The sequence below is a fragment of the Sus scrofa genome, chromosome 16 (genome assembly GCF_000003025.6).
Source record: "Sus scrofa isolate TJ Tabasco breed Duroc chromosome 16, Sscrofa11.1, whole genome shotgun sequence".
Classification (NCBI taxonomy): domain Eukaryota; kingdom Metazoa; phylum Chordata; class Mammalia; order Artiodactyla; family Suidae; genus Sus; species Sus scrofa.
The window spans coordinates 32427405-32451758 of NC_010458.4; the positions used below are offsets into that span (position 1 = coordinate 32427405).

Here is a 24354-nt window from a genome sequence, read left to right on the forward strand (position 1 = left end):
AATCTAACCTAAGGATCTATCCTCCTATGTTAGAGCCAGGGAGCCACTCTGTTCTCCTGTTCTGACCTTTCGTGCTTACAAGTCATTTCAATCTCATGAAAAGTTTGAAGAAAATGTTAAAACAGTGTCAAGAGTATTTTTCCAGTTGGGTGGTGTGACTTTGCAGCAGTGGTATCTGCTCTCAGCAGAGATTTTGGTAGCCAGAATTTTAATCTGGCAGAGAAAGTGCAAGGACAGACAGAACTCCTTAAATCTGACTACGTAAGTGGTGACCTGTTCATTTTATTAACACTGGCTCTGCCTGAGGTGGCAAAATAGAAATCAGTCTGAAACTTCCAGGGGGGGCCTTGTGGCTTTTCAGTGATTTGTTCGTTTTTGTTTTTTTTTTTTTTTGAACAGTCAGTTCTCAGGGCACTTAGCAACCATACTCTCTTCCCTATTGTTCTAACCACTTCTTGACCTCTAACCCCATTCCCTGCTATGTAACATTAGAGAACTCGGCTCCCTCCCAACTTGTCCCCAGAACGAAAATATAAGCAATATTCTTGGATAAAGACATAATAGAAAGGCTCTGTAGAAGGCAGGGGAAAAACTAGAGAAGTGGAAGAGTGAGGAGTTAAGTTTCCTACTGGCTTGCTTGCTTTTATGGTGTTTTCTTGTTAGTCACATTTGCTTTCAGCCTTCAGGCCACCTCAAAATCTTATAAGATGTGAAGCAGGCAGTTATACCATCATCCCAGCTGCTGCCATTTGGTGCCCAGTCTCACCAGTTGGTTCTTGGCTCCTTGGATTTGAGGAACAAATGTTTTCATAGTTACCTCTGCCAGCTGGGAAGGAAAACTGACTGTTGCAAATCAAAAGGCAATCAAGCTAGCTCTGTAAAAAGCATTTGGCTTTTCTAGAGTTTGTTTAAAGCAATATCATTTTAACTCTAAGACTTTTTAAAGCACCTTCCCCAAGGTTTTCAAAAGCAGCAGTTTCATTTCTGGGGGCAAAATTCTGAACAAGTGTTATCATTTATGCATTTGCAACATGGTCATGATAGTTAAGCTGAAAAACACCCATGAGAGTTACTGTGTATCAAGTCCTACATGTCTTCCTCCTTCAGGAAAGGTCAAATCTTTACCTCCACCTTGTTTCAGCTATTTCAACAGCCAAGTGGATGTTCTCAGGCCACCGAGGAGATCCAGTCTAAAACATGAATCCTATTTCCTGTATTAGAGCCCATTAATATACTGCCTTTTACCCTTTTTCTGAGGCAGTGTAAGTCATCATTTCATGTAATTTCATCACAAAGTGATTGCTCAAGCCTCCAGATCAATAGCATTGTTGGCTGCCATTTGTAAGGAAGAGGTTTGTTGAATGCTAGCAGGTGTGTGACTTCACTCTCCCAGGTATGCATGGTGTACTACCACTGCCTGTTAATCCCACAAGTTACCATGTACCTGTGCAAAGGGCCAGGCTAAGCAGGAGAGACGTATCAGTGGTGTGAGGAAATTCTTCCATCTTTAGTCTACAGGACTATGAATTGAGCATTCGCTTAGCTGTGACTCCTTTTTTTTTTTTTTTTTTTACTTCTTTAATGTTCCCCAAATAATACATATTTAAGACCAGTGATCAGGGTTAACTTCTGACGTAATCTTGCATGTTGAGAAAATTAAGACTAATCAAAGACTGAGCCAGTGGAAAGGAAATGAACTGCTCACTTTTTGGATATGCATTCTTTCTGGCTCCCAGATAGAGTTTAGCAAGTTCCCTCATGGAGTATATTGAATTATGTGCCCAAGTAACCAGAAAAATGAAATCCTAGTACCCAGAGCATGTGAAGGCAGCTGTCAAATCTGGGCATTGCTTTCTATTTCAAAATAAGCATCAGTCTCAATATTTGATTATAGAGAAAACAATATACACATCAATAATATATCCAATGGAAAATAATTATTTTTTGTAACAATTTAGGAATGCATATAAAATTATTTAATGGTAGGAGGTTACTAATAACATCAGTGTAAGATATATATCCTTCCTATATGCCTGCCCCAAATCCCAGTGTTTTTTTTAATAGATATGCTTAGATTAGGAAATCTGAAATTATTACGTTATATATAGTGCTGACACAAGAGTTAGGGTCTCTGCACTGACATGCGTGGTCCTTAATTTTTCTTAAATTTTGGAAATATGGTTGATTTACAGTATTATAATTTCTGCTGTACAACAAAGTGATTCAGTTATACATATATGCACATCCATTCTTCTTCAGATTCTTCTCCCATGCATGGTCCTTAAACAGTATTTTACACATGTGTACCCCCAAAATCTTCCTTTTTAATCCAATTTTCCATTCCATATAGTGACTTATTCAGGCTTTCAATTTTCCCTCATGTCACAAACTTCACTAAGTTTTTAAAAATCTAAAGTATGATCTTTCCCAATTAAAAACTTCGTTATTTTGGAGTTCCCGTCGTGGCACAGTGGTTAACGAATCCGACTAGGAACCATGAGGTTGCGGGTTGGATCCCTGCCCTTGCTCAGTGGGTTAACGATCCGGCGTTGCAGACGCGGCTCGGATCACGCGTTGCTGTGGCTCTGGCGTAGGCCGGTGGCTACAGCTCTGGTAGGCCGGTTGCTACAGCTAGGTTCCCTAGCCTGGGAACCTCCATATGCCGTGGGAGCGGCTCCAAAGAAATAGCAAAAAGACAAAAAAAAAAAAAACTTCGTTATTTTGTAGATAGGTTCATTTGTGCCATATTTTAGATTCCACATATAAGTGGTATCTTATGGTATTTGTCCTTCTCTGCCTGACTTATAACCTCCAGTTGCATCCATGTTGCTGTGAATAAGCTAGAAACAGATTCACAGACATGGAGAACAGAACTGTGGGTACCATGGGGGAGGGACTGGGAGTTTGGGGTTAGTAGATACGAACTATTACATTTAGAATGGATAAATAATAAGGTCCTACTGTATAGCACCGGGAACTATATCCAACCTCCTGGGATAGATCATGATGGAAAATAATATTAAAAATGGGGGTGTGTGTGTATATGTGTATGTATGTATGTGTATATATATATATATGACCAAGTCACTTTTCTGTACAGCAAAAATTGGTTTTTTTGTTTTTGGGGATTTCTTTTTTGCTTCTCTAGGGCCGCACCTGTGGCATATGGAGGTTCCCAGGCTAGGGGTCCAATCGGAGTTCCAGCTGCTGGCCTATATCACAGCCACAGTAACACCAGATGAGCTGCGGCTGCAACCTACACCACAGCTCACGGCAACGCTGGATCCTTAACCCACTGAGCAAGGGCAGGGATCAAACCCACAACCTCATGGTTCCTAGTCAGATTTGTGTTTCTGCTGTGCCATGACAGGAACTCCTGGTACAACACTGTAAATCAACTATACTTTAATAAAAGAATTTTTTAAAAATTTAGAACTTCATTTCTAAACCCTTGTTTTCAAGTTAGAATCACCTGGAGAGAGGTCTTAAGCTGCTGATATCTAGCCCCCCACCTCCCAGAGACTCAGTTTAATTTGCGGTAGCAGGGCCTGGTCACCCACACAGTTTTAAGTTTCTCAGGTACTTTTCAGGTGTGGTCCGTCACATCAGTGATTTAAGCACAAAAAGATGCTTGAGTCTTCAGAGCTGGTATTTGTTCTTGTCACTTTCCACAAGGAAATAATGAACGTGCTGGTTTTATGCATTAATGTCTGCTAGGATAAAATATATTATTTTTCTTATGTTGCAGTCGACTTTCCAGACAGTACAGCTGACAGCAGCTGCAGAAATCGACACCTATAACCCTCAGATATATGTGATCGAAGAAAACACTGTCATGGTGAGTGCATCACATCCCTTCCTATGGGTGCTGGAGTCCAGAACAGGCATTCCACTTCTGACAAGTGAGAATGCTCATTGTTCTCACACATATGTATATACAAGTTTCTTACTGAAATTCTACAAGTCTAGTGTTGATCAGGTCAGCTTTTGGTCCAGGGTGTTTTCTACTCAAAAACAAAAAGCAAAAATACCCGGTGGTATCCTTGCCCTCCTCCTTGCCCACACACTGGCAGAGCTGCATCAGAAGTGATGACCTGATGGAGGGCACAACAGAAGGGGCTCCATCTTGCTGTGGCTCCCTTCTCCCTCCTCTGGGCCTGGCCTGCACCACCAGCTGCTCCTTTTCTGCTCATGCTTACACAAAGCAGTCTCGATCCGAGGCCGTGAAATCTAAGTCCTGCTCATTTGAATCATACATAGTGTTTTAGAGTATTTAAAAAGAAGTGCTGAAGTATGCTTTAATAAACAAGGCATGTATTAGAAGGCTTTTTTCTTCCAGTAGCACTCCTTACAACTATACACTGACACTGTGAAACATCCATTCATTAGATCTTTAGTCTAGAAAACTATAAATGCTTCTCTTGATTAAAAAAGAAAAAAAAAAGAAAAAAAGGTTTGGCAAAGAAACATACATTCACAGAAAACAAAGGCTCACTGTTCCAAGAGCTGGCACAAGATAGCTTTCCTTTGCACTGGAACTCTGGTTAGAATACGCCATATTTAGATAGAGTGGGATTTCCATGCTCAGCTAATCCCCTGGCAGAGTCCTGAGCATTTCCCTCCTGATGCTTTTGTTAGGAATTGGAAACCAATTCAAGACTCTGCCCCCAAGGCCGGCTTGGTGGCTGGCATCAATCCACTGCTGCAGCCTATGGACTTGGTTAAAAAGCCAATGGCCTTGTGAACTCTGGACCTCGTTCAATGACTGAGTGGAGCTCACAGCACCGCTGTGTCAGCTAAAATGACTCCACATAGAGGATGCTTTCCTGCTTCTGGTTTAGGATCTGAGAATCAGTGAAGGCCCACACCCTCCCTTCAGAGGCTGGGGTGTGGAAAGTCAGAAAGGGAGCCAAAGGAAACATGGACTTAAAAATCAAAGTGCTATAAATTTAGCCTGGGGGGAGGGGAGTACTAAAAATATTTAAAAAGTACATTTCAGGAAAATGAGGTGTTGAGATAACACAATTGTTTTGTATATACACTTGCAGATTCCCATTACAATAATGAAACCCCATGAGAAAGCTGAAGTACCAACTGGAGTTATAATAGGAAGTGTAATTGCTGGAATCCTTTTGCTATTAGCTTTGGTTGCAGTTTTATGGAAGGTAAGAAATGTTTCATATTTAAAAATAGAGGTCCTAAAGATAGGCCTTGACTTTCCCCATCACACAGCAACTCTTAAGTTTTATATGGTACTTCCTCCTCCATTATAAGAAAAAAAGAGGAGTTCCCATCCTGGCACGCAGTGTCTAACGAATCCAACTAGGAACCATGAGGTTGCGGGTTTGATTCCTGGCCTTGCTCAGTGGGTTAAGGATCCAGTGTTGCCGTGAGCTGCGGTGTAGATTGCAGACACAGCTGGGTCCCGCGTTGCTGTGGCTCTGGCATAGGCCAGCGGCTACAGCTCCGATTTGACCCCTAGCCTGGGAACCTCCATATGCCACTGAAGTGGTCCAAAAAATGGCAAAAAGAAAAAAAGAATTGTCAAATTTATTTGCAAGTTCTCACTCATGTTCTTGAAAACAATCAGAAAGGATTTTATCTCTTTGTTCTGGATCCCTTTTTTCCAACTTGCCTTTCATCCGGGAAGGTTTTATTCAGCTGCAAATAAGTGCACCCTGAAAAATTTACCTGGTGCAAGTCATTTCAACTCTGGGTATTCATCTCCTCGCTGAAGGGCTGATGCCAGGTTAGCACTTTGCACACTGGCTTCTCCAGAGCCCCCCAGTTTCCAGTGGATGCTTTAGAAGCAGCACTAGCAAGGGGGTGCTGGACCAAAACAAAATCAGCTAGAAGTGGTAACAATTTTACATCATCCTTTTACAGCTCGGATTCTTCAAAAGAAAATATGAAAAAATGACCAAAAATCCAGATGAAATTGATGAGACCACAGAACTCAACAGCTGAATCACCCAGCAGTTCCCACTGCAGAGGAAGTAGCAGCATCACAGCCAGGGTTTACTGTTCTCATGAATGGGTTGTTTAAAAACCGCAGTGTAATTTTTAATGTAACAGGTAAACTAGCCTGATATTTTATTTTTAAAAAACTGCAGGTCAGTTTGGAAAGAAATTGGGGGTGCGTGGGGGGGTTGGGAGGGTAGGTGTCTAAAGACTCAAGGACTTATTTTATATTCGGGTTCGGGGGGAGTGATCTTTCTGCTGGCTGGTCCGGAGTTTACATTATAATGTACATTGTAGCAGAAATACAAAATGCTTCCAAACAGGAGAAGTCTTAAAGAAAACTATAACCTTTCTGAGATTTTAGGGGTGGTGGTGGGGAACCATTTAAAATGATTGTTTTTAAACAATGAAAGTGAAGTAGAATCAATATATAATTAGGATATTAGTGCTGATGGGGAATAATAAAAAACCACTGGTCTTGAATTTCTGCTGCTCATCCAAAATTGCCATAGAAGGTATTTTCAGTGATAATTTGGTTTATAAACTAGGTACAATGTGCTGTTGTCAGCCCACACTTGCTTCTTCAGAGCCCCCTTTCCTTCCATGGTATTCTTATCCTAACGTGCTAGAATGACTGGTAGGAGCGCTCCTGCAGAGAAAAATCTCCATTTAAGGGGAAGGGGGGCGTTTAGAGGCCAAAGCACAAACTTTTGTTTCTAGTCTGTAACAACATTTATGGCATGATCCTGTCCGCTGCCAGTGGCCCTGCCTGGAAGGAAGAAGAAATTTCCTTTTTCCTTCAGGACACACAATGGCTGACTTGAATGGCTGGCTGGCAAGGACCTTCTGCATTTTTGAGAGATGAGTAGTTTCTTTGGAATCCTTCACCGAATCTCTCTTCCACCTCCTGATGCACCCATTCGGCTGCTGCCCCCCTTCCTCTCCAGGAGTGCAGAGTTATCCACCCTCCTGGAACCCCTTGTCTAAATCCTTCATTCCCAGGGCAGCTGCTCTTCTCCAGATGTGAGAAGGATGCCATCTGTTTAACTTCCACACTTGCCTGAATTACTGTATAATCCCCTTAACTTCAGAGAGCTACTTTCATTTGTTGCTAAATATGTAAGAAAAATAAGTCCAAGTGAACTTCTAATTGCTGAGACTTCCGACAGCATAAACAAGGTAAAACATCTCAGGAATTTTTCAAGACGCTACAAGGAGACATCAAAAGCCATCAAATTAGCACAGGCACCCGCTCTACTTGTCTGTTTCTGGAGGCCTTAAACTTCCAGAAGAAAGACCTTCCCCTGGAGTTTGCTCACCAGGTGTAGAGTCTCAGGCCCCAGATCCTGAGAGTCAGGTTTAGTTGGGGTGGAATGAGGTCGTGTGACCCATATTTTAACAAGTGTCCCCAGTCCTTGTGATGTAAATGGGCCACCACGAGGAACACCACTTAGTTGCACCTTCTTTTCTCTACTTCTGAGCCCACACGATCTCTAGGAGAGAGTCGGGGGGAAAGGGCACAGGCGAAGGCTGTGGGGACTTTTATGTCAGAAAGTACATACTGAAAGCTCTGGACAAGTCACTCAGACTCTAAACTTCAGTGTCCTCATTACGAAATGAGGAGACTGGGCTGGAGCTTAGCAGTGACGCTTTTAAATTTAAAAACCCACAATCTGGGTTTCTTATAAGACAAATAGACAATCCTCCAAGAATCTGACTCCAAAGAGAAGTCAGAGGGAAACAGGAATCAGCTCATGCATGCGCCTGGCCTCCATGACCAGGTAGGCCTGTCTGTACACTTCCGTGATTTATTTGTATTTGACAAAACAAAGGGATTAAAAAAAAATTAGACATAAAATATCACGGGTTTATAGCAAAAACAGCATGGTACTTTCTAGTTACACTGCTAGAGCCCAATTCTTATAACAGCCGTGTGGGTTCAAACACTGTTTCATTCCAAGGATAATTACTTTTTTAAAAAGAGTGGAGGAGAAACTGGTCCTTAATTGATACAGACTATTTAATAAACTGAGTCACTGCTGTATATATCTATATACTAGTTCAGTGTAACATACTATGAGTTATACATGTCATCCTGTTAGGTTACTCTGCCTCACCATCCTTAAACTAAGCTAAACTGAGGTCACATACACACAGCGAGCTTGTGAGCTCTGGCAAGCCTTGTGCCTTAGATAATCCTCCTTGACGGTACTGTTGCCATGAAGAAGCTGGATTACTACAGACTGAAAAATGGCCACTTGTCTCTGTACCGTTTACCACACTGAGGAAGGGTTTCTCATCTTTGACACTACTGACATTTGGGGCCAGGTAATTTTTTTCAGGGGACTGTCCTGTGCATTGTAGGATGTTTAGCAGCCTCCCTGGCCTCTCTACCACCAACCAGAAGCAACCTCTCCCCCTAGTTGTGACCATGTTTCCAGACAATGTGTAACACCTCCTAGGAGGCAAAATCATTCTGACTGAGAACCGCTGCACTAAGAGCAAGTGGCCTGAGTATACAGCATTGTCAGATCACAGATTTGAGGCAGAGACTCTAGCGAGGAGTATTTCTCCAGCACTTTTTAAGCAAAGACTAAGTATTCATCCCAGAAATTAAAGAATTGTTTGAAAGACATAGCTAACTATTCGTATTCAGCCATACTTTTGTTTTAAAAGTGAGGAAATATGGGGCTTAAATGATGCCATCTTACAGTTTCCATTTCATAAATGGTATATAGACAATATTCATAGAATGTGATAAAAATTGAGTTGCTTCATGCATGGTTGCCACACGAGCCTTATGACATAATAACATAGCAAAACAGAAGAAACTGTATCAAGATTTGAAATTGTTCATTGTTCATTTTAGCAGCAAAATGAGAACTGGACAGATTCCTAGCTGCCTATGTTATTTATATAAAGTAGTAAAAGTTATTAACTGTGAAAACTAAAACCAATTTATCATAATCACACAAGTGATTATACTAAAAGTTATTATAAAAGGTATAATTTTATAATGTAATTTATTATACACAACTATAACTTAATTTATGAAAACTAATGAATTAGGACACCATTATATAAACCATTAAACAGGATTTCTCAAACTGAGCTCCCTGGTCCATCTTTAATCTTTCTACTTGCACACAAAAAATAATTATATACACAACTTTTTAGGACTATGCCCTCATTAACGCATACTCATTTTAATCAATCCAAAGACTAGCTAGCGGTAAGAAGTATACATGGGGGTAAAATTTGAAATAAAAATGTTAACTATTTCTCAACCTTAAAGAATGAAAATGTAGCCATTATGTAAATATAAATAGATGGTTTCATATGTACCTGATTTATTTTGGCAGATAAGGTCAAACTGTATATATTGCACAATTATGTTAAAATTGTATATTTTTTAAAGACATTGTCTTAGTTTCCTTCATACATAATGTGTAAAAATTTAAGATGTGATAAGTATATTTGCTTTTTTGGGATTAACTGGTTTTTGTCTTTTTTCTTTCCGCCGAAAATATAAAAATGCACGCAGGTTTGTACATCGAGTTTCACAATTCATTTGATTTCCGAGAAATAAAAATCAAATTGGAGCAGCAATCAACAAACTAAATTAGCTTTTCTCCTATTAAAGTATGAGAATCAAAGTATTATTTAATTGTAAACCACTCTTTACATACCACATTACTGAATATCATTACTCATTTTGAAAATAAAGCTATTTACTTTGGAATTTGAATTTTCTGACTTATTTCACTGTACTTATGTACTCACTGTGCTTCAGAACACACTCAAGACTCAGTAGAGAAGAGGGAGGATGTGTCTAACCTTTTACATTAATAGCAGTGGTCACAAAGATGCTTTGCAGGAACCTTAGACTGCCTTCATAGTTTAGGGACTAGATGTAAAGCCTTGTTCCTCTTGATGTGGTCAACAGGTAGAAGGTGCTGCATCATCTGGATCCTATTATAAAACGTAGATCTCAGGTATCACACAGAACTGAATTCAAACTGGAACTTCAACAAGATGGCCAGATGATTCATATTAAAGTCTGAGATGCACATCTTAACCTCTAGACATAAATAAGTACTTGAAATAGAAGGAAAAAAATGGCCAAACTGCTGCAGCCTGCAAGAGCAGTCATCTGCATAGCTTTTCACAAAAAAAAATTTACTAGTAAGCAAGTAGGTTTACATATTCTTAAGGATTAAATATGCTGAAATGAATGTGCTGAAATTATAAAACAAGGTACATACCAGCTGTCATTGCATAGAAGATGCATCAATGCAAAGGTTGTGCGGTTTGTGCTGCTTTTCCCACCCACACACCTTCCTCAGTTCTGGTGAACCATATCATAAGGGAAGCTTACTGCAGAACTACTATCAGTAGGTGTGTCTGGGGTGCTTTGTATGTTCATTTTTTTTTATCACAGTGTAGGTTAGGAAGTGCTGCTAAAGACCTGTAACAAGCTACCATTCTGTCCCAAACTGGAAAAAAGTCTTACATTTATACATTTTTAAAAAGTAATTCCTTTTGTTTATTCTACATTGCTTTTTAAAACTACACAGAACATTTTAAAAATTCCTCATCCTAATATAACCTTTTAAACTAAGAACCAACTAAAGACTGGAAATCATCTTTTTCAAAAACAGGGACTGATTTCCATCTGAGGACCACACCAACCTAACTAAAAGAAAAAGGCTACTAACCGAACTGAACTTTTTGATTCTGTACAAAATAAAAGTAACCAACTAAAAAGCAAACTTAAATTGTTGTTACTATAGCCCTGGCTCTACTGCCCTCTGCTGGGTGAGCTGCCTAACTACACCACACAAATCACTACCCCCTTAAGAGAATGTCTAACTCTTGTGAATGTCATGGTCAGACACTGTGATGATGGAGACAAAAGCCCCTGGCCTCAAGAAGTTGACAGTATAGTTATGGAAATAAACTAATAGATGTAGTACATCAGGTAGTGAGTGGTAAGTGCCACAGCAAGATATAAAGCAGAGCAAGGGAACAGGATTCCAGTTTTAACTAGGGTAGTCAGAGAAGGGTCTCTGAGGAGGTAACACTGAATCAGGCAGGAAGTGAGGAAATAAAGCGAGGAAGCAGATTATGGAAACACCTGGAGCTGAGCATTCTAGACAAAGGGACAAGTAAGGGCCCCAAGGGAAATGCCGCCTACTGCCTGCCACACAGAGGAGGGAGCCTGAGCAAGAGCAATGAGGAGGGCAGGCAGGAGCCCGCTCAGTTGTAGGTGAGGATTCTGAGGTCCTAAGATGTGATTACCTATGAAAAGGTTCAAGCAAGATGATGAACTGACCCAAGTGGGATGTGAGAGGGGGACTGTCACCAGGCCACAGAAACAGTCCAAGAGAAATGGAGTGGTAGCTTAGGTGACAAATGCAGGAGTGTATAAAGAAATGACTGAATTCAAGAGACACCCAGGAATTGTTTTCAAATTCTCTAATAGGTTCATTCAGGAATCTAAGGTCGCATGATCAAGACTCAAATTTCTGGCTTCCTAATCACTATTCTCAAAAGATACTGAAAATATATTGTGACTTGACATCTTTCCAAATGGCAAAATATCCACAAAATCACAAAATACTTCAATGAAGACCCTACTTAAACCCAGTGCAATGCAATAAAAACTGTCAGGGACATTCCATCCCAATTTTAGCATGACCCACACTGACTCTTTAACCTCTGTCTGGAGACTTAAAAGCATAATAGTCTGTGTTCCTTACTTAATGAAGACATGATTCTTTAAAAACATGTTTAGAGAGTGTTTTAGATTTTTAAAAAATATAATTATCATCAATGAAGATCCTCTAAAGAAATACCTGAGTAAAAAAACCTTAAATTCACACATAATCATACGAACATATGCAATAAACAAAAACCACATGAATGTGGGTACAAAGTCCTGGGACTATCTGGTGGACTAATACCTCATGATAACGTACTTTCATAGAATGTAACTGTACTCTTATCCAACTGCCAGCCGTTGTTCTCCAATGGGAATAGGATAAAGTTTGGTGGAGGGAGAGGGAAGCACTGACTCCAGAAAGGGTAAGGTTGAGACAAGCCAGGCAACCCCACATCAGTAAGGGAACAGCGGAACAGTTGGTGAGGGTTTGCCTGCCTTCCCAGGACTCTTCCGGCCCAATCTCTGGACAGGTTAAGGAATAAGCACCAAATCAGCAGGAGATTCCTTAGGTTTTGTAGGTCCCAGCCAAAGACAGGATGCAGGATCTTCTCATGGTATGTAAGGTTGGTGGACAAGGACCACTGCTGGATGTGCAGCACAGAAAAGGTAGTCAATATTTGTTGAATAAATGACTTCCTGAGGTAAAAAAATGTTTCACTAGGTGTAACAAATAATATTCCTAAAAAAACACAAAAAAACAATCTAATGAAAGTATGTCTTTGTTCCCAATATGTATAATGAAAATTTTATGATGTCAACTGCCCTAAATTATGCCGATATTTTATTACTCTAAAAATATTTAGGTCAGATAAAGATGGTGGAGTACAAAGACACGGCACTCACCTCCCCGCACAAACACATCAAAAATACATCTACATGTGGAACAATTCCCACAGAAAACTAACTGGAAACTGGCAGAACAACTCCTATACAACCGAGGCTGCAAGAAAGATATCCACATAACTTGGGGAGGATGGGAAAAGGGCATTACGTTGGGACCATCACCCTCAGAAGGGATCTGAAAGGAAGAGAAGGTCTGTAGGGGCGAACCCTCCCTGCAGGGTGTGCAGGTCAAGCCACAGACTGGGCCTCCCAGTCATGGGGTCCCACACCCGGTTGAAGACAAGCCCGGATGGTTGATGGGTCAACTGCTGGGGCAGACCAAAGGGCTGGGGCTAACATCCGAAATAGAGAACAGCTTATACACTGTGAAAAAACAACCCAATCACAAAATGGGCAGAAAACCCAAACAGATATTTTTTCAAAGAAGGGAAACAGCTGGCTAACAGCACATGTAAAGATGTTTCAACACCACTGAGTATTAGAGAAATGCAAGTCAAAACTACAATGAGGTTGTCACCTCACACCACTCAGAATGGCCATCATAAATGGATTAAGAAGATGCGGTATATGTATACAGTCAAATACTACTCAGCCATAAAAGAGAACAAAATAATGCCATTTGCAGCAATATGGATGGAACTAGAGACCTTCATACTAACTGAAGTAACTCAGAGAAAGACAAATACCATACGATATCACTTATATCTAGAATCTAATATATGGCACAAATAAAACTTTCCACAGAAAAGAAACTCGTGGACTTGGAGAACAGACTTGTAGCTACCAAGGGGGAGGGGGAGGGAGTGGGGTGGACCGGGAATCTGGGGTTAATAGATGCAAACTATTACATTTGGAATGGATAAGCAATGAGATCCTGCTGCATAGCACTGGGAACTATATCTAGTCACTTGTGATGGAGCATGATGGAGTATAATGTGCAAAAAAAAGAATGTATATATTATGTGTGACTGGATCTCTTTGCTGTACAGTAGAAACCTGATAGAACATTGTAAACCAACTATAATGGAAAAAATAAAAATCATTAAAAATTAAAAAAAAAAAGAATGGCCATCATCAAAAAGACTACAAATAATAAATGCTGGAGAGGGTGTGGAGAAAAAAGAACCCTCCTACACTGCTGGTGGTAATGTAAACTGGTGCAGCCACTATGGAAAACAGTATGGAGGTTCCTTAAAAAACTAAAACCATTGACCCACAATTCTACTTCTGGGTATATATATATATCAGGAAAACACAAAAACTGTAGTTCAAATAGATACATGCACCCCAAAGTTCATGGCATGACTATTTACAATAGTCAAGACATGGAAGCAACCCAAGTGCCCATCAACACACAAATGGCTTAAAAAGATGTGAGATACACACACACACAAACAAACACACACACACACACACACACACTGGAATATTCCTCACCATTAAAATAAAATATTGCAATGTGCAGCAATATGGGTGGACCTAGAGAATATTATGTTAGTGAAATAAATCAAAGACAAATATTTTATGCTATCACTTACATGTGGAATCTAAAAAATAACACAAATGAATCAATGTACAAAACAGAAACATTCACAGACATAGAAAACAAACTTGTGGTTTAAGGGGAGAGGGAGGGGAGAAGGACAAATTAGGAGTCTGGAATTAACAGATACAAACTACTATACATACAACAGACAAGCTACAAAGACTTACTGTACAGCACAGGGAATTATACCATCTTGCAATAACCCATAATGGAATATAATCTGTAAAAAAAACCCTGAATCACTATGCTGTACACCTGAAACACAATGTTGTTAATCAACTATACTTCAGTAAAAAAGAATTATATGGAACTTATACACTAAGATCTATCAAGATAGTCTATAGATTGATCAAGCAAAAACTGGAGCATTATTTAGTATGAAGATCTTGCAGAAAATATAACTTTATTAATGACTTCACTAATGATAATGTTGCTTAAAGCAATTAAAATTATCTGAACATGCTTTACTAAATAATCATAAAATTTTCCTTTTTAATTGGTTGTTGGCCCAATTTTATAATTAACATTATAATAAAAAGCACCTTTGTTGCTCGTCTGCCTTGTTTTACAACAATTTATGCTAATTTATATATTGCTCTAATACTAATACTAATAAAATATAAGTATTATGGTAAGTAAGATTATAGACTCTGAAATACTAGAAATCTCCATATCATGAAAAACCTTAGGTATTATCACTGAATTTTAAAAAACAGGAAAATATTGCTTTTAAACTTTTAAAATCATGTTTATATAGCCTATTTTTTAAATACATAAATTCTAAAAATATATGATTATCAAGGATATCTGATACGGAGACTTTAGACCTTCCAGTTTTGCCACCATTCCCCAAAGGCATCCCTGATAAGAATGCCATCACTGGGTGAAGGGACAGAGGCTGGGGGCAAGCCTCAGAGGTATCTAGGAGAGGCCTCACTCAGTGTGAGTCAAGTTAAAATGACAACTCAGTCATGGAATAATATGCTTCCCACAGGCATCTTTTCTCACATTTAAGTTATTCTTCCATTTTTCTCCCTAAAGCCTTTCTTTTTTCTATCTCTAGTTCCCATATAAGCCCTCATCTAAACATTCATTTATTTTGCTTTCCACTAGTGTCACGTAAGAGACTATGTTCAGTAACCTGTCTTCTGGAGAAAAAAATTAAAACATGATTAAAGGTAAGAGTTTACACCAAGTTTAAATCTTAGGACTCTAAAAACCTAAGTGGTTGAGTCACTCGTTGCCCAAAAGCACTCTTTGTTTCTTTTCCAAGATGATGGTGATTCTTCATACATTTCCTAAAAAACAGAACCACAGCAGGAATTCAAAAGAAAGCATTTTAATAAATGCAAATATATTTGAATAAATCAAGCAACTATCACAACTATTTAAATCTGCTCTTTTAACAATCCAATAGACATTTGCATAAGGCAGTGGGAGCAAAAAAATGAATAAACATGCTCCCTACACTCAAGGACCCAGTCCAACAGGAGAATGACATACAAGAAGCCTTACCAAGACAAGATGCAACCACAGAAAGTAATAAACAATTAATCCCTCTTGGGACCATGACAAGAGACAGCCTGGGCAAGGTTATATAGGGAAGATGGAAGGTCTTCATAAATATTTTTTTTCCTTCCCAGACACACCTACTACTTCACTTTTCTAAATGTGCTTTTGCAAAGGCAGAAGGGATAATTCCATTAGCTTTAAAACAGAAACAACACTGTATAGGTTCTTATATATGTCTGAACTGTGTCCTGGTAACAACTGCTCTATAAGTACATGACTAACCTACCTGTTCACCCTTTGCCTGTATAACCAATGAGCTCAAAGCACAGGCTGAGACCAGAACCAGACTAGAACTTAGATTATTTTTGGATGGAAAGGGAATAAGAATATATCACTTTCTCTCTTTTTTCTTCTTTTTTTGCTATTTAGGGCCACACCCTCAGTATGTGGACGTTTCCAGGCTAGGGGTCAAATTGGAGCTGTAGCCAATGGCCTACACCACAGCCCCAGCAATGCCAGATTCAAGCCACAATTGTGACCTACACCACAGCTCACGGCAATGCTGGATCCTTAACCCAAGGATCGAACTTATATCCTCATGGATACTAGTTGGGTTTGTTACCACTGAATCATAATGGGAACTCCCTCTTTCTCTTCTCACTCTCTAGTCAGATTCTATTTCTGTAGAGGTAGAAATCCAAATTGTCCTCCGAACACCTTGTACACCCTCCCAATCTCTACAGAGAAGTAAATAGAAAGCCCATCTAGTCCTTAAAGCATAAAAATGACAGTATAGCCCAACTACTGCCCACTCCCTTATTTGGAGGGGCATCTTCCCTCTCATCTGCTTTGTCAGCTGGCTGTCCATTCTTTACTCCCAGATAAAGAGAGCTAGCTCTGCCAACCAGGATCACGGCTCATTCTGGATTTTTTTTTTTTTTTTTTTTTACTTTTTAGGGCCTCACCTGTGGCATATGGAGGTTCCCAGGCTATCGGTCAAATCAGAGCTATAGCTGCCGGCCTACACCACAGCAATAGCCATGCCAGATTCGAGGCGTGTCTGCAACTTACACCACAGCTCACGGCAATGCCAGATCTTTAACCCACTGAGCGAGGCCAGGGATTGAACCCACATCCTTGCAGATACTGGTTGGATTCATTTCCACTGTGCCACAATGGGAACTCCCTGGAATGCTCTTTTTTTAAAAAAAATCTTAATTCTTTTCAGTTTTATTGAGATATAACTGACATATAACATTGTACATATTTGAGGTGATGTGAAATGCTTATATACTGCAAATACATATATCAATTTTTACTGACACTTCTATGACATAATTATCTTTTGTTTCTGTGGTGAGAAAATTAAAAATCTATTCACTCAACAACTTTCAAGCATAATACAATATTAACAATAATCAACATTCTGTAATTAGACCCCAGAACTTATTCATCCTATAACTGGAAGTCTGTACCTTTGAACCATCATCTCCCCGTTCACCTTGACCCCAGCCCCTGGAAACCACCATTCTATTGTTTCTTATGGTTTGGCTTTTTAAGATCAATATACAAGTGGTATCATACAGTATCTGTCTTTCTCAACTGGACATATTTTACATAGCCTAATGCCCTCAAATTTCATCCACACTGTGGCAAAATGAAATATTTCCTTCTTTCTCACAGCGACATAATGTTCAATTGTATTAATATATCATATCAACTTTATCCATTCATCTGTTGATGGATACTTAAGGTATTTCCATATCTTGGCTGTAGCTAATGATGCTGAAATGAATGTGAAAGTGCAGTTATCTTTAAGAGCCTGTTTCCATTTCCACTGGATATAGTAGCTCCATTTTTTTGAGAAACCTCCACAGTGTTTTCCATAGTAGCTACACTAATTGACATTCCCCAAAGCAGTACACTAGAGTTCACTTTTCTCCACATCCTCACCAACATTTGCTATATTTTTTCTTTTTATGATAGCCATTCTAACAGGTGTGAGGTGATCTATCACTGTGGCTTTGATGTCATTTCTGTGATAGAATTCATTCTGGAATGTTCTCTCTACCTTGCGCTCTCCAGGGGCCTGTCTCATGGTCTATCAAAAGTATGGCAGCCTTGTTCACAGCAAAGCAACCAGAACTCTGAGCTTCACTAAGATTCCTTTTACATAGCCTATTCTCTAATCCCTAAGTAGCCCCTTATAACAATGGGTTTCAGTTTTTATACAGAAAATATGCTCACTAAATTTCACAGGTGCTGAGTCAGAGTCCAATTTGCTCATCTCACCACTGACTGAGGCAGGAGGCTCCTGGAAGGGCTCCCTCTGGGTCCTCCAGTCCGGCCTTCTGCTCTGCTGGTAGAGCATGCACCCCTCAGCAGGCCTGTCAGCCACCATGCTGTGGGCAATCCTAGGCTCTTAAGTGCAGTGATATGTGTTGGAGAGTACAGAATGATCCTATGTTGAGGTTACCACATCCAGGGAGACATCAGGAACGAGGCCTTTCCATTTCTTTAGAATCCTCTATGTAACCAGGGAACTGTATGCTTTTATTGAAGTGTTTGATTATGGACAGAAAACAAACTACAATTTCCAACTTAGGTTTTTAAATATTCACTCACTGTGCATTTTCTCCAAGGAGGTAATACCCCACTTCTCTTAAAATGAAGGAGCTCCAGGAGAACACCCTTTTGCCTTGAGAAATCTCTACTTTAGCCACTGCTTAAAGAACCATGCATTATTCCCACTCTCCAAAGGAAAAACCCTCTATTTCAAGGGAATTCTAATCCAAGGGACACTACTTTATATATGAACCAATGGAACGTTCCACACTAGGAATTCTAATTGTTACCAGTTATTGAGGCCTACTCCATGTCATGCATTCTTTGGGGCACATATTTTTCATGCTTTAAAAATCTTGGAAAAGAGATTAAATACACTATTTCATAGACAAGATTCTATAACGTCATGGAAGGCCCATGAATACAAACTCTGTATGTATTCTTCTTCCCTAATCTTTAAAATTTCCAAGAAAAATCATGTCAAAAACAAAATTAGATATTTTCTTAACATACCTTTTTCCATATGGGCACCTTGGCTTTTAAATTATCAATGGCATAGCTCACAGCTTCAAGTGATGCAGCCCTGTGGGCTGATGACACAGCAATGATAATGCTAGCTTCTGACACTGGAACTAAGCTTTAAGAAAATGAAGATGAAAAAAATTCATCATCTTCTCTGAAGCTACATGTTAAAGAATCTACTAAAAATGGGAAAAAAAATTCCAGTGAAACATTCCTAGAACTAAACATTCAGTTCTATCTTAACTAAATACGCCGTTTAGTTAGAAAACAGTAATTTATCCTGGTAGCATTCAGCAGGAGAGGCTGAAGTTGTGACTCATTTATTAGCATCTATCCACTACATGTATTAGATGGGCACCAAGAAGAAAAACAACCACTGATTCAACAAATATCTGACTTGAAGTAACGAGGCACAGTGCTGTAATGCCTAGAAATACAAAGTAATTGCATATTTATCAATATAACTTAGAACTAAAAATATTAGTAGCAATAAATAATAAATAATAGGATTGATAACATCATTAATAAAATTATAGTTACTAATAACAAAGTAATAACTAAACAGATGATAGATTTAGTTCCACTGCTGGGTTCTTTTCAAAATCTGGAACTCCACTGTTTAGTGGTATAAAAAGGCAAATTTAATGACCTTACATCAAAATCTACCTCTACCAGACTGTCACATAAACAGAGTCCAGACTACAAAAGAGTTCTGAAAACAAACCTCCTGGCCTTTAGCGCACATCAGCACAGGCTGTGGGGCAATGGGACTAAGAGTCTTGCACATTTGGATTTTGTTATAGCATCAGCCAGGCTCCAAATGTTACAGTGTAACAAGCAGACTTAAAGGCACTGTCTGCCAGAATAATACACAAACCTCCCTCTCAGGGTACTAAAGGATGCCAATGAAAAATTCCACAATCAAAATTAGGACAAAGCCAGAAAATAACTATACTTTTTACAACTGATAAAGGAAATCATACCCAAGTCGATGGAACACTGCTATATGTCTGACTGGCCATTTCTGCCTAATGTCACTACAAATTTTTCTGACTTCATTTTCTGCCATTGGTAGGTATGCTTCATACTCTAAGCTAATGACTTTCTTGCCTTCAAAGTTATTCCTTGTAGTTCCTAAAAATGAACAAACAAAAAACAATTCAGTTTTCTCTCCACAACAGAAATAGCACATTAAAGAATGAAAAAGTTATTTTTGAACAGACAAGTAGCATACCAATTTGTCTAAAAATTCCTTTGAAATTTTTTAAAAACAAAAACTTGATTAGAAAAATAAAAGACAATTATCACAAAGATCAGTAAATAAAATGACACTGATTAACCAAATTTACTGAAAACACTCATATGACAAACCAGTATATATTCTCTAACAATTAGCATTTGATCCTTAATAGGAAAACATTATGTTTCCATGATTATAATTAAGTTTTTATCACTACCATTTTTTTCCACTCAATATCTGGAAAACAGAGACTTCTCCCTGCTAATAATGACTTTTACTCTATTTTTTTTTTTTTTTGCCTTTAACATAGGTTAATTTGAAGATTATTAAAACAAGAACTAAAATAATTTTTTTTAGGGCCCCTCTCGAGGCATATGGAGGTTCCCAGGCTAGGGGTTGAATCAGAGCTGTAGCTGCCAGCCTATGCCAGAGCCACAGCAACTTGGGATCCGAGCTGAGTCTGAGACCTACACCACAGCTCACAACAACTATGGATCGCTGATCCACTAAGCAAGGCCAGGGATTGAACCCACATCCTTAAGGATTCTAGTCAGATTCGTTTCCACTGTGCCACAATGGGAACTTCAAGAACTAAAAAAAATTTCTACCACCACCATGGGTAATCTGGGCTTACTGCTCAGTATTTTAAAATCCTCTATTAACACTGAACATAAGAAAACTTGCTAATTCCTATTATCTTGTATGCTCAATAGATGCTGTGAAAATTACAACTCACCTACAAATAGGGATACTGCACCGCAGACAGGAGAAATCACCAGCTGTGAAGCTTCATCTATTGAAAGTTTCTCAGAGGTGAACTTTATTATATCTTTAGATTTCTCTTCAACTTCATTCATATCTTTCCTAGAAATAAGATATTACTAAACCTTAATACTGGTTCTAGAAGTAAAACACCCAACTTACAGGCTGTGTTTCAATGTACATTTTTTTCTACATTAGATGTGTTAGGAGGCATGATTTGATCTGAATGATACAAACAAGCAAGTGTAAAATTTTAGCAAAACTTGGCAATTTTACAAATATCCGTAATGAACAAAGCATGATATAGAGGAATTTACCATTAACATGATTACTTAAAAAGTAATCTCCTATGCCAACATATTCCAAATTCTGGAACTACTACTCTTACCACTTCATCCATTCTCAGATACTGACACCTTCATCTACATACACATCACCTCTAACTGCTATGTCACCAAGCGCCACACCCAGAACTGCCTTCTTCATCTAAAAAGGTGAGCAGGCAGAAATGATGGAGACTCCACAGGAACTGGGTCCATTTCACAATCAGGTAAAACCTCAATTAAGTGAGGAAATAAGGGAGTGGACTGCACACATACCTACCAGATGCTGGAAAAGTTCTTTGCCCTGCATTTCTACTGCCCTGCCGAATGGCAAGCATTTATTACATACTCCCTAAGGGCCAGGGAACAAAAGACCTGGCTCCTGTACCCAGGGCACTCATGCTGGAAGGAAGAATGAAGCAATAAAATGGAATTACAAGTAGGGACAACTTGATGGCAGGATCAAGATAGCAGAGGAGTAAGACATGGAATTCACCTTCTCCCACAAACCCATTTAAAAAAAAAAAACCTACATGTAGAACAATTCACTCAGAACATCTACTGAATGCTGGCCTTAAACCTCCAAAAAGGGCAAGACAAGAAACCTTCCACATAACTGGGCAGATTAAAAGGGGTAAAAAGGGAGAGAGAGAGAAAGGAATCAGGATGGGACTAGCACTCCTGAGGGGACGCTGTGAAAGAGGAAAGGAACCTATACCCTGGAAAGCCTCCTCACTGGGAGATTGGCTGAGGGGGACCTCAAAGCTTCAGAGAAAAATGCAACTGGACTGAGGAGGGCAAAGCAGAGACAGTACTGCACAGACCATCAGTACCATGTCCTAAGACACCACAGCCTGAGATGCTTGGGAGGAGGCTGGGCACTGAGACTCAATCTCTCGAGGTCAGTTCTGGGAATAGGACTAGGGTTGGCTATGGGGAAACAGCCTGCAGGGCTAGGGATGCATACACCAAGGGCTGGGGAGCAAAGCACCCCATGAGGAGGTCTGGACCCACAGGAGAAGCAAGGCAACATTTTTGGGGAGGGCAAGAGGAGGAGGGGAAATTACTATAGAATGTCATTCTCTGCACATGTGCATAGACTCCCAGAGGGTGGGGCTACAGACAGTGAGGCACCTTTTGCGTGGGCTACAGGTGGCGGTGCCTCCCACATGGGCTAAGTGTGATGGAAGTGCCTCTTGTATGGTCTACAGGTGGTGGGGGAAAACTCAAGTCATCTCAGACTCCATTGGTGGGCATGGCCCACCACCACTAGCAGTCCATGTACAGGTACCACCTACAACCCCAGGTACCTCAGAGGCAGGTACAGAGGAGGGCAAAGCAACCAAGCATCACCTGTTGTTGCTCTCACTCCCCTGGGAACACACATGCCCTGCCAATGCCACTGCCACTGCCAAATGCTCCGGGCACCATCTAAACCGGTCTGAGGTTCACTGACACTTCCTAGGGGCCTGCAACTAGAAGCAGCCTGTGCCACCTTCCTGCAAGTCCTTGCCATTGTCAAGGACCCATGAACCAGGTACTGGCTACTAGCCCTGCCCACTCCCTCCAACTCCCTGGAAACACACGCAGCACCCTATCAAAGGGATAACAGCCTGAATACACTGAGCAAAGAGACAGAAAGCATCAACTAAGTAGCTCTCATGCCAAAAACAAATGGTAAACCTACACAAAATACCCAAGGGCACTCTCACATATAAATAGCCCTCCAAGACTACAGTAGCTGGTTTTCCTAAACTCACAGAATAAAAAAAATATAAGCAAAATGAAGATCAGGAACCATTTCCAGTTAAAAGAACAGGAGAATTCACCTGAAGGAGTAAATGATGAAACAGATCTCTGCAGTCTAACAGACACTGAGTTCAATAAGATGGTAAAAATACTGAAGGAATTAAGAGTGAATGTGAAGCAATTAAGAGCAGATATGAACATTAATGCAGATTACTTTAGAATGGAACTAGAAAATATAAGGATGAGCCAATAAAAATTAGAAAATTCATTGGCAAAGACGCAAGCTGAGTTAAGGCACTGAAGAGCAGAATGAAAAGACAGAGGAACGAATCAGTGACTTGGTATATAGAATAGTGGAAATCACCCAATCAGGACAGCAGACAGAAAACCAAATGGAAAAAAACATGAAAGCAATAAAAGAGATCTCTGGGATAACATAAAGTGAACCAATCTATACTTAATAGGGATTCCAGAAGAAGAAGAAAAAATAAAGGGGACTGAAAATACATTTGAAGAAATTATGGCTGAAAACTTTCCAAATCTAAAGGAAACTGATATCAAGATACAGGAAGCACAGAGGGCCCCAACAAGCTGAACCCAAAAAGGCCCACACCAAGACATATTATAATAAAAATGGTAAAAGTTAAAGATAAAGGGAGGATTCTAAAGGCAGCAAGAGAAAAACATAGTTAATTATAAGGAATCTTCCGTAAGGCTATCAGCTGATTTCTCTATAAAAACACTACAGGCCAGAATAGAGTGGCAAGATATATTCTTTTTTTTTTTTGTCTTTTGTCTTTTTGTTGTTGTTGTTGTTGCTATTTCTTGGGCCGCTCCCACGGCACATGGAGGTTCCCAGGCTAGGGGTCCAATCGGAGCTGTAGCCACCGGCCTACGCCAGAGCCACAGCAAGGCAGGATCCGAGCTGCGTCTGCAACCTACACCACCGCTCACGGCAACGCCGGATCGTTAACCCACTGAGCAAGGGCAGGGACCGAACCAGCAACCTCATGGTTCCTAGTCGGATTCGTTAACCACTGCGCCACGACGGGAACTCCAGATATATTCAAAGTTCTAAAAGGGAAAAATTTGCAGCCTAGACTACTCTACCCAACAAGAATATCATTTACTATAGAAAGAAAAATAAAGAATTTCTCCAACAAACAAAAATTGAAAGAGTACAGCAATACTGAACCCATTCTAAAAGAAATCCTCTAAATAAAAAAGAATTAAGAAGAAATAGGATGGGGAGTTCCCGTCATGGCTCAGTGGTTAACGAATCCGACTAGGAACCATGAGGTTGCGGGTTTGATCCCTGGCCTTGCTCAGTGGGTTAAGGATCTGGCGTTGCCATGAGCTGTGGTGTAGGTCGCAGACGTGGCTCAGATCCCACGTTGCTGTGTCTCTGGTGTAGGCCGGCGGCTACAGTTCCGATTAGACCCCTAGCCTGGGAACCTCCATATGCTGCAGGTGCGGCCCTAAAAAGACAAAAAAACAAAAAAACAAAAAAAAAAAAAAAAGAAAGAAATAGGATGAAAGAAATTACAACTGGAAAGCAATCACTTAAATAAACCAGTATACAGATACTAAAAGGGGAAAAAAAAAA

General features: G+C 39.8%; 2 protein-coding genes across 4 annotated transcripts in view; one reads left to right on the forward strand and one right to left on the reverse strand.

Moving 5' to 3' along the window:
* Positions 1-12907, forward strand: part of ITGA2 (integrin subunit alpha 2) — a 104072-nt gene extending 91165 nt beyond the window's left edge. The window contains exons 29-31 of one of the 2 annotated variants that reach the window (XM_021076566.1): positions 3749-3838; positions 5049-5165; positions 5887-12907. In XM_021076566.1, coding sequence (XP_020932225.1) covers positions 3749-3838; positions 5049-5165; positions 5887-5967 — 288 coding nt within the window. In that variant the 3' untranslated portion in view covers positions 5968-12907. 2 annotated transcript variants of the gene reach the window in all.
* The window catches only part of MOCS2 (molybdenum cofactor synthesis 2), a 34580-nt gene continuing 10604 nt past the window's right edge, over positions 379-24354 (reverse strand). The window contains exons 3-6 of one of the 2 annotated variants that reach the window (XM_021076548.1): positions 20651-20778; positions 19658-19808; positions 18666-18789; positions 379-15373 (exon numbers count right to left, since the gene is read on the reverse strand). In XM_021076548.1, coding sequence (XP_020932207.1) covers positions 15296-15373; positions 18666-18789; positions 19658-19808; positions 20651-20778 — 481 coding nt within the window. In that variant the 3' untranslated portion in view covers positions 379-15295. 2 annotated transcript variants of the gene reach the window in all.